An 11722-nucleotide genomic window follows, 5' to 3' on the forward strand; every position below is an offset into this window, starting at 1 on the left:
CAAGGAGGCCACTCTTACTCAATATTGTGCTAGAAGTCTTGCCAGAATCATTAGACAACATAAAGGAATCCACATAGGCAAAGAACTGAAGCTCTCACTATTCACAGATGATAGGATTTTATACTTAGAAAATTCCAAAGATTTTACAAAAAGACTGCTGGAAAGAATCAAAAGACTCAGCAACATGGCAGGATATAAGAGTCACACTCAAAAATCTACTGATTCTTGTGTACTAATAAAGAAATCTCTGAAAAAGAAATCAAGGAAACCATACCATTTACAATAGCCACACAAAAGATAAAATACTTCAGGAAAACCCTAACCAGATAAATAAACTTATACCAAGAAAATTATAGAACACTAAAACAAGAAACCAAAACAGACCTTCATAAGTAAAAGAACATCCCATGTTCTTGGGTTATTGTTGGTGTTAAGTGCCACTGAACCAGCTGACTCATAGTGACCCTATGTACAAGAGAACAAAACACGAACTGCCAGGTCATCCCCACAACTATGTTCATGTTCGAGCCCACTGTTGCAGCCATGTGTCAATCCAGCTTGTTAAGGGCCTTCCTCTTTTTCCCTGCCTGTCCACCAAATATGATATTCTTCCCCAGGAACTGGTCTGTCCTGATAGCATGTCCAAAGTAAGTAAGACCAAGGCTAGTCATCCTTGCCTTTAAGGAGCATTTCTTCCAAGACAGATCGATTTGTTCTTTAGAATGTCTATGGTGCTTTTAAAATTCTTCGCCAGCACCACAATTCAAATGCATCGATTCTTCTTCAGTGTGCCTTGTCTGATGTTCAACTTTCACTGACTGAAAACACCATGGCTCGAGAGGAAAGCTTAATATTGTGAAAATATCAATACTATCCAAAGCAATCTATAAATACAATTCTGATCCAGAGCCCATCTTCATTCTTTTTTAAAAAAATGGAAAATTAATGGATAGCTTTATATGGAAAGGGTCAAGACCCAGGATAAGCAAACAACTTTGTAGGGAAAACAACATAGTAGGCAGGCTCTCACTACCCGACCTTAAAACCTACTACACAGTCACGGTACTCAAAAAACAACCTGGTACCCGTACAAGGATAGGTACACAGACCAAAAGAATAAAACACAGAACCTAAAATAAATTCATCCACCTACAGGCAACTGATCTTTGACAAGAATCAAAAAACATTTTAAAAAATTAAATGGGAAAGAGACTCTTCAACAAATACAACTGGCAAAATTAGATCTCTATCTGCAAAAGATTGAAATAAGACCCATGTCTCACTCCAAGTGTAAAATTGAAATCAAGATAAATCAAATACCTAAGTGTAAATTCCAGAGCTATAAAGACCATCAGTGAGAAAATAGGAACAAACTTAAGGGCCCTATTATAATTTACTGACATAGTAGCAAACATAATAAAGGAAGCACCCACAGGAGACTGGGACCTAAAAACAAGACACTTACATGTGCACCAAAAGATCTCATCAAAAGTGCTAGAGGGGAAAAAAATATCTGGAAACTATACGAGACAAGGGATGAATCTCTAAAATCTATTTTAAAAACTGTAATACTTCAATAAGAAAAAGATGAACAACCCAATTAAAAAGGACAGAAATACCACAGTTCACCAAAAATGGTATCCAAATGGCTAACAAATACATGAAAATAATGCTTACCATGATTAGCCATCTGGGAAATTTGAATCAAAGTAATAAGATATCACCTTAAATTGACAATGATACGCCCATTTTTTTAAAAAGCTCAGGAAACAGTAAATGCTGGAGAGAGTGAAGAGAGACTGGGACTGCCGCGCGGCTGATGGGATTGTGAATATGCACCTCTTCTGTGGAAGGTGACGGGGCACTTCCTCAAACAACCAGGAACAGAAAATCCCTAAGACCCAGCAATCCCTCTGCTGAAAAGTCACAGCACAAACACACATATGCATGCCCATGTCCATCGCAGCACTATTCACAAAAGCCCGAATCAATAGAAGAAAGGGCAAAGAAACTTTGGTACCTATGCACAATGGAATACTAAGCATCAGTAAAAAACAATGATGAAACCAGGAAACATCTCATTATAAAAATCATTATGCTGAGTGAAGATAGTCAATCACAAAAGAACAGATATTATATGAGACCACTATTATAAGGATAAAAAACAAGACAAAGACGTGCATGCCAAAGGGAACAGCCTTTGGAAGTTACCAAGTGAGGTAGGGCAAGGGACTGAAGGTGAAATAACGGACCAGAGGTTTGGCAGATGTTGACTTGGGTGAACTGAATGGGAAAATGGAGGACCACAAGAGGGCGAAGAGAAATCAGAGGAGTGGGGTGGGGTATGATGAGAGGGGTGTTGATGAGTTCTTTGAATTGTTGAATGCAGAGTTCATGGTCTGAAATGTAAACCCCCCCTCCCCCCACTCAATTTACAACAATGTTTAAAAGGATAAAATAAATAGAAACCAGTTTGTCTACTAAATCAAAACTAAATAAATAATACATAATAATGAGGAAACACTATTTTAACAAAAAGGAAGATGCACACAGATTAACAAAATGTGGGAAACATGATTTAAATACGTAATGCACACATATAAGTGGTCCTCCAGAAAAGGATAATGTCCACACAAACATTCCTTCCCCATGCTGTAGCCAATTACCAAGCGCTAGCCACATCATCTGATGCATCCCAGGCACAGGGAGTCCTTGAAGGACACACTCTCAAAGAAAAAGTGAAGGGCAAAGTTCCTGGTTCCATCTTACCGCTACTTCTTTCCACCCACTAACATTTGCACCCAAAATAGCCTAAAACTGTCCATAAGCCTCTTCATATATATTTTTCCAAATCCTCATTTTCATCTTAGTTCAAGCGGTAAAGAAAAATGGGAAAGATTAGAAATAAGTCATCAATGAACCCCGGGTCAATCTATCATTTGTTACTATATCTAAACAAGACGTAATAATAATCAGTTACAGCTAAGATATGCAATAAGGACTTTGTTCCAGGGCACCGTCTTTCAAAAACCCAATGTTCTGTGCTATTGTTTTGCCTTTCTCCACTTTAAATTTCACAGAGCGAGGATAACCCCTGGGCAGTGAGCAATGCTGGCTGGAGCACAATAGGCCAAATCCAGGGAAGCGTGCATCAGTCTGGGAAGCGAGCTGCAGGAGCCAGCTCTCTCCCGTTCTCCCCGTTCTTCTGTTTTATCAAACTACTGCTGGACAAGAGGGGCCTAGACTCTGTAGTTTGGATATATGTTGAATTACACAGTTTAATCAATAACTAACACCCTAGCTAATGAGAACATAATATGTGAAATAAATAACATAGATTGTGCAATAAATCCGAAGTCAAACACATGATTATATTAGTAAGCCTACTAAATTTTCCTGAATAGGAGTTTTAGTAGAATTGCTTGCCATCAGATCAAGAAGAAATTTTTAATATAATATTACAATAAGCATAATGGAAAGTTCACAGGCAGTAAGTTAAAGATTTGATATCAGCTTGGGTTTTAAAAACACCAAAGGAAAATTGACAAGGATAACTCCTAAAAGCATATACTCCCACTCCCAACAGTGAGCCAACAAATTCCCAAAGTCAAGTTAAAAAGCAATAAATAAAATGAGACCAAAACCATTGGCCCAAAACAAGTTCATAAGGCAGGAAGTTGCGGGGGGGAAAAAAGGTAAAACGGGAATGAGAACTCAGGGAGGAAGTGGGAAAATACGATCTAATTGAAGAGACCACAACCAATGTCACAAACCAAAATGTGTATAAATTGTGGAATAGAAAACTAATTTGCTCTATAAATTTCTACCCAAATCACAATAAAATGTTCTAAAAAAATAAAACTAGAGTGGGTGGTAGAGGAGGAAGGGGAAAAAGAGGAGCTGATATCAAGGGCTCAAGTAAAAAGAAACTTTTGGAAATGTTGATAGTAACATATGTACAAGTGTGCTTAATACAAATGAATGAAAGAAAAAATACAACAACTGAATGATGGATTGTCATAAGAAAAAAAAAGATGAAAATATTTAGAAACTGTTGATGCCAACAATTTCACATGTCTGCTTAATTTATGGATTGTTACAATATATGTAAGAGTCCCCAATAAAATTACTTATTAAATTTAAGAAGAAAACAAATAAGTAAATAAAACTGATCATTGTAGATCAAGAAAGGAAGATGATGAGGAGCAAACGTCCTGAAAACTTTAAAGTCTAATGTTCATTGATACATCTTGAAGGTAAAAACATTTTTATAAAGCAAAAGTTCGAAAAAAGAAAATCCTGCATCTTTTTTTAAGAGATAGGATTTCTATTTTAGCATGAGTTAATGTCATTCTGAGTCCTACAAAAATTCTTTAGCAAATTTCACATCTTTTTTTAATGTTAGTAGTTTTATTGGTAAATAATTGACATATCATACAATTTAACAGTTCAGTCATATGATGGAGTTGTGCCCCTGAAGATTTCCCATCGTAAGGAGCCCTGGTGCCACAGTGGGTTACGTGGCTGCTAAGCACAAGGTCAGCATTTTGAACCCACCAGTTGCTCTCTAGGAGAAAGGGGAGGGTATCTATTCCCATAAAGATTTACAACCTTGGAACCCTAGGAAGTCATTCTATCCCATCCCGTAATAGGACTACTATGAGTCAGAATGGATTTGATGATAGTGGGGGGTTTGTGTTGGTTCACATCTTAACTACACAGTAAAATTAACACAGTATCATTTCCCATTGGAATTACCCTCAAATCTGAAAATGTGTGAACAGCTGGTATCCCAAAGGCAAGCTGCAATCCTTGATCTTCATCAGCAAGTACTTCGAGTCCTCACTTTCAGCAAGCAAGGTTATGTCATCTAGCTATCACAGGTTAATAAGCTTTCCTCCAATCTTGATTCCATATTCTTCTTCATATAATCCACCTTCTAGATTATTGGCTCAGCCAACAGACTTTTAAAAGATGGTGAAAGTACTATGGACTTCCAAAGAACAAAGAGATCTGCCTTGGAAGAAGTATAGCCAGAATGTTCCTTAGGGGCAAGGAGGGCTAGACTTTGTCTCATGTACTTTGGACATGTTATCAGGAGAGACCAAACCCTAGAGAAGGATGTCATGTTTGGTAGAGTAGAAAAGACAGGGTCAAAGAGGAAGGCCCTCAATGAGATGGCTTGACACAGTAGCTGCAGCAATGGGCTCAAAAATGAGGATGGCACAGGACCAGGAGGAGCTCGTTCTGTTGCACAGAGGGTTGCTATGGGTTGGGTCTGACCCTACAGCACCTAGAGATAACAACATAAAAGGAACAGCACACTTGAATTAAAAAGTAAGCGGCCATATAGCTCAGAAGCAACAAAGCCCACATGGAACAACATATCAGCCTGTGTGATCACGAGGTGTCGAATGGATCACTGAAGACAAATGGGTGCATAAGTAAATGTGGCGAAGAAAGCTGATGGTGCCCAGCTATCAAAAAGTATAGCGTCTGGGGTCTTACAGGCTTGAAGGTAATCAAGCGGCCATCAAGCTCAGAAGCAACAAAGCCCACATGGACGAAGCACACCAGCCTATGCAACCACGAGGTGTCGAAGGGATCAGGTACAAGGCATCATCAGAACAAAAAATCTTACCATACTGAATGATGGGGGGAGTGCGGAGTGGAGACCCAAAGCCCATTAGTAGGCCACTGGAGATCCCCTTGCAGAGGGGTCTCGGGGAGGAGATGAGCCAGTCAGGGTGCGATGTAACAACGATGAAAAATACAACTTTCCTCTAGTTCCTAAATGTTTCTTCCCTGCTCCCACTACCATGACTCGAATTCGACCTTTCAAGTCTGGCTAGACCAGAGGATGTACACTGGTACAGATAGGAACTGAAAATACAGGGAATCCAGGGCGGATGAGCCCTACAGGACCAGTGGCGTGAGTGGCGAAACAGGGAGGGTATAGGGAGAGTGGGTAGGAAAGAGGGAACCAATTACAAGGAACTATATGTGACCTCCTCTCTGGGGGACGGACAACAGAAAAGTGGGTGAAGGGAGACGTCGGACAGGGCAAGATATGGCAAAATACCCATTTATAAACTATCAAGGGCTCATGAGGGAGGGGGGAGCGGGGAGGGAAGGGAAAAATGAGGACCCAATGTCGGGGGTTTAAGTGGAGAGAAAATGTTTTGAGAATGATGTACAAATGCGCTTTACACAATTGATGTGTGTATGGATTGCGATAACAGTTGTATGAGCCACTAATAAAATGTTTTTTAAAAAAAGAATTAAAAAGTAAGCACTCTATGTACAACTCTTCTTTATATGATTGCACTGCTGAATTGTATATGTAAATTATTTGCCAAAAAACTTTTAAAAAATAACATTAAGCACTCTATATACCATGTAACATAGACTTATATTCCTAGTAGCATCAAAAACAGTATTTCCGTTTTCCTTTGCTTTTTTTTTGCTTTTTTTTCCTTTGCTTCTATGGATACCGAATTTAGAAGGTAAATAAGTCACCAGTTATAGCATCAAAACTAAAAATCGAAGTAGGAATCATAGTAACTCACCTTTATGCATGAGAGTAGATCCATTATGGTCCCGCTCATTAATATTTATTACTCCATCTTCTATTAATTTCTTAAGTGTTTCCAAATCACCGTTATAGGTAGCCACATGGCCTGGAAATGCTAAAGCTATGAATAAAAAAATCAGCACTTCAATAAACCTATGAACTCATTCTCTCCCCTGCCTTTAAGCAGTCACACATTTTGAGTGTTAATATTATCTCAAGAATGAGGTTGATAATGCTGGAATCACTTCAGTTGATACAATGATAATTAATTTGAGAATGGCTAAAAGAAGATTGAGATTAATTAAGTAGTTTCCTTCCCTCAGGACTTTAGGCATACCAGAAATACTGTACTAGAACTATTTCTAGCCATATTCTATTTATTCCTGTACTTCTACAAAAACCACACACACACCTTCCTGGTATGGTGATTCATGGCGACTGTTTAGAACAGTGTATAGTTAACTGCCCAGAGGATTTCCAAAGCTGCTAATCTTTACAGAAGCAGAATGTCACATCTTTCTCCCATGAAGTGGGCCGGTGAGTTTGAACTGTCAACTTCTTGGCTTGCAACTGAACATTTTAACCACAGTGCCACCAGGGATCCTCCAAAACATAAAGCTAAGGTAATTTTCAACCTTGTATAAAGAACTTGGTAGCAAGTTCTCTATTTCCACAGACCACTTCTCTGTAGGCAAGGAAATGAAGGAAATAAACTGGAAGTAGATAAGTGTGTGTGTGTGTGTGTGTGTGTGTGTGTACTTGACACGCATGGTTACACATTGGGCTGCTAACTGCAAGATTAACAGTTTGAAACTACCAGCCACTCCATGGGAGAAAGACGAGGCTTTCCAATCTTGTAAAGAGTTATAGTCTCGAAAACCCACAAGGGAAGTTCTAGCCTGTCCTATAGGGTTCCTATGAATTGACTTGATGGCAAGGAATTTTTGGTTTATATCAGAGTAACTCAATACAAGCTGCTCTGGCTCTCTATTAGCACATACCCAGAGCCTAGGGGTTTACAAACTTGCTCTTGCAACTGTCTGCTTCTTGAATGAAGTGATCTCTGATCAGTCTGGGTAGCCTGCCCAATCAGAAACCCTTAAGGGCAGGGCAAAGCAAAGTGGCTCTAAGTCTTAAGAGATCTACAGAGCTCACGAGTCTGCAGAATGGCTGAGCGGGGCATGAAACAGCAGTAGCTACAGAAGCCAAAACGACAACACAAGGGATTGCAGGCTGTGCTGTCAATTGGGAGGCTACTGCTAAGCCAAGGCAGCCATGGTGCACAAACTCCACTGCTGAACCCGTCTCCTAGAGCCTGGCCAAGCAAGCCCCTGCTCCCTAGCCCAAGGATGTACATGTGGCCAGAAAGGCACAGGGAACTGTTTCCTAAAGGGTTGCTATGCAGTGCATAGCTGTAATTACGGTAAATTTAAGAGAGGACAGGTAATCATCCATTTACCCACTGCACTCCAGTCCCTTCTACCTCATACCAATCCTATATAGGGGTTTCAAGGCGGTAAATTTTTATGAGAGCAGACAACTTCACCTTTTTCCAGAGCAGAAGCTGGTGGTTTTGAAATCCCAGCCTTGGGGTTAGCAGCCCAATGCCTAACCCACAGTGTCACCAGGGTTCGTTCCTTGGACAGGTAATTTTTTTTAAAAACGCAATCCACTGCCATCAGGTGGATTCCAACTCAAAGGATCTGTACATCTTCCCAGGGGCAGACAGCCTCATTATATCGTGCCATACAAACATTACCATTTTTTATGTGGGCTACCTGTGAAAAAGGTGGGCAGTACTGCTCTAAAGGAACTCTTGTGTATGTACACAGAGACCCAAACAAGGACACTGTTAATTGTAATAGTGAAAAATTATAAGCAACTTAATTGACATATTAGTGAAGAAATAAACAATGGCTATTGTCGACTAATACTGTACTATACAACATTTCAAAAGAATTAGGATTTATCTATCAAGCTAGTAAATCTCAAATATATAAATATGTTGGAGGGGGGGCTGGAAAGCAAGCCATGGAAGGATATGTACTATTTTCTGCCATTTTTATAAAGTTTTTTAAAATGTCACAAAGTCTGCTAGCTGTCCAGCAAACTGCTTTCGAGCTTGGTGCTGAATTCTCCATGCTTTCTTGTAGCTAGTTATAACCATGTGACTAAATTCCTTCCAACAAAATGTTAGCAAAAGTGGTAAGTGCAACCTCCACTTTAGAAATCTCTCGTGCTGGACATAGACCTTAAAAGGCTTCCTCTAGGTGGATTAGCAGCTACTAAGGAAGACCTCAAAAGGCTTCCTCTAGGTGGATTAGCAACTATTAGCAACTACAGGAAGAGCTGAGAAGCTAGTCAATACTTTAATGACTACACAGAACAGATTATTTTCTAATCCGGTGGTCACATAAGAGAAATAAAGTTCCTGATGCATGTATGTATGAATTATGATAAGAGTAGTATGAGCCCCCAATAAAATTATTTTTAAAAAAGGGAGAGAAATAAAGTTCCATGTCATTCAACCCACTGAAATTTAGAATATGTTATCGCTTTCTCTTACTCACACACACACACACACACACACACACACACACACCCCACTGTATATTTTCTAAGTGATTTTGTGGGTATATGTATTATCAGTGTGCTTCAAAAAGTTCATGGAAAAATGGAACAGAAAGATAATGGATTTTTTTTCCATGTCCTTGAAGTGTCTTCATATACACAGCCCTAGTATATGAAACCAAAGAATGGAATGATAAATCCAAAATGATAGTTATCTCTAAGAAGGAAGAAAAGAGAGCAATATTAAGGAGAGATTATCTAGGAACTAAAACTCGATCTAAACAATACATTATAAAGTTTTCAATATGTTGATTTCTTCATATTTATATTTATTAAGGTTAAAACAGGTAACCCTCGTAGCACTGTGGGTTATGCATGGGGTTGCTAACCACAAGGTATGTAGTTCGAACCCACAAGAGCCACTCCTAGGAGAGAGATGAGGCTGTCTGTTCCTATAAAGATTTGTGGTCTCAGACATCCTTCACAGCATTGCGACGAGTCAGAATGGACTCCATAGCAGTGGGTTTATGGCTGAAACATTTCAAAATAAAGAAAAGCATCTGGATGGATGTGTGCACAATGACATATAATAGATGTTAATACAGAATTTGTCTTATAACATTCTATGTATTATGATGCTAAAGTAATTCACGTTTCACAACTCACTTTCCTGATCTTCTGGAGCATATTCTTCATATTCAGCCCCCTGGATAAACTGTAAGATGTTCTCTTTATAGAATCTCTGGGCCAGGTCCAATACATTTTCTCCATTATCATTGAAGGCTTTTAATGCTTGTGTTACATTGCTCATTCGACTGAGTAGGAATTTGAAACAGTGAAGGTGGCCTTCCATGGCTGTTAAGTGAACTATAGGTAAGAAATGGGGTGAGGAGGGGGGGGGATTTTAAAACAGAAATTAAAGGAACATAAAAAGAAGTAAAACATTACTCTATTTTTATCAGGAGATGACTGTCCACGCCCCCATATAACTGGGTCTTATCCTGATCAAGGACGACAGACCTATTCCCTGCTGCATCTTTCTATCACCTCTCACATCTAAACTACCTTGTGGGTTTGGTTCTAAAAATACACATGTAACATCATGTTGCCTCACTACCTTTGCTTTGGTTTATGCTAAATAGTAGCCTAAATTATTTCATTAGGCTTCTATCACTTCCCCCTACTTCTGCCCTTGCCATCCCAACATCCTTACTGCACTCTATGATCAACATAACAGCCAGAATAATCTACACAGACATCAGTCAGACCCTGGGATCAAAACCCTCCAATGGACCACTGTTACCACTCTGCCCTCATTGCTCACCCCTCATTTCTTCTGTTCTAATCTCACTGAATTTGCTGTTGCTATTGGCCCCAAGAATGCTCTGGTCCAGAGCGTGATCCTGCAACTCCTTCAGGTCAGTCACTCAATTGTCACCTTCCCTGACTACAAGATCTGAAGCTTCAATACCTGAAACACTTGCTCAGGCTGTCTCTACTTTAATTTCCAAATACGTATCATGCTTTAAAATAATATGTCTTTTGAGAGCTCTCGACACATGGAATTCAGGACAGATAAAACCCTCAGGAACAGTAGTGGGAGTAGCAATATCATGAGGGTAGGGGGAAGGTGAGGGTGTGGGGTGGGGAAGGGGGACCCATCACAAGGTTGGATACATAGCCCACTCCCCAGGGGGATGAATAACAGAAATGTGGGTGGAGGGAGACAACGGATGATGTAAGACACAAAACAACAATAATACATAATTGATCAAGGATTCACGAGGGAGTGAGGGTGGGAGAGGGAAGGGAAGGGAAAAAAGAGCTGATACCAAGGGCTCAAGCAGAAAAAAAATGTTTTGGAAACATTGATGGCAACATATGTACAACTGTGCTTAAATTGAATGATGGATTGTCATAAGATTTGTAAGAGCCTCCCAATAAAATGATTAATAAAAAATAGATACAAAATAAAATTTTAAAATAGAATAAATAATATGCATTTCGGGGCTGCTAACCACGAGGTCAGCAATTCGAAACAACCAGCTCTGCAGGAGAAAGATGAGGCTCTCTACTCCCATAAAGAGGTACAGTCTTGGAAACCCACAGGAGTAGTTCTCTCTCCTCTGTTCTACAAGGTCACTATGAGTCAGAATCAGCGTGATGTCCATGAGTTTGGTTTGGCTTTGAGTAGCCTTTCTGGGAAACATAGAGAGAGTAAACGATCCCCTGAAACTATCAGCTTGAGAAAATCTTTAAACCTTAAACCAAAAATATTCTCTAACACCTTCCTAGTAAGAAAGATCTACCTGGAGCATTAGGCTCTTTTATAGTATCAAACTGACAATAACTGGAAAGATTATAAAGGAATCTCCGGGGCAGTGAGCTTACGATAATGAGGCACTCAAAAAGAAGGGCGAGCATGGTTGCACATCGCAAAGAACGTGATCACTGCTTCCAAAAATACAGGTAAACACTGCTGTATTGGTAGATGTTTTGCTGTGTACATTCTTAACAATAACAACAAAATAAACACACCTTACAAAAGGAAAAAACAGGGTGCATAAGCAAATGTGG

At 39.5% G+C, this 11722-nt stretch overlaps 1 protein-coding gene across 4 annotated transcripts in view; it reads right to left on the reverse strand.

The window, feature by feature from the left end:
• The window catches only part of ANKRD42 (ankyrin repeat domain 42), a 75005-nt gene that overhangs the window by 37121 nt on the left and 26162 nt on the right, over positions 1–11722 (reverse strand). For all 4 annotated transcript variants that reach the window (XM_045293214.1, XM_045293212.1, XM_045293211.1 and 1 more), the window contains 2 exons: positions 9812–10012; positions 6570–6695 (listed from right to left, as the gene is read on the reverse strand). In XM_045293214.1, coding sequence (XP_045149149.1) covers positions 6570–6695; positions 9812–10012 — 327 coding nt within the window. The remainder of the gene's footprint in view (positions 1–6569; positions 6696–9811; positions 10013–11722) is intronic.

The sequence above is a fragment of the Echinops telfairi genome, unplaced genomic scaffold, assembly GCF_000313985.2.
Source record: "Echinops telfairi isolate 266 unplaced genomic scaffold, ASM31398v2 ScPeMD7_1713;HRSCAF=2227, whole genome shotgun sequence".
NCBI classification, from domain to species: domain Eukaryota; kingdom Metazoa; phylum Chordata; class Mammalia; order Afrosoricida; family Tenrecidae; genus Echinops; species Echinops telfairi.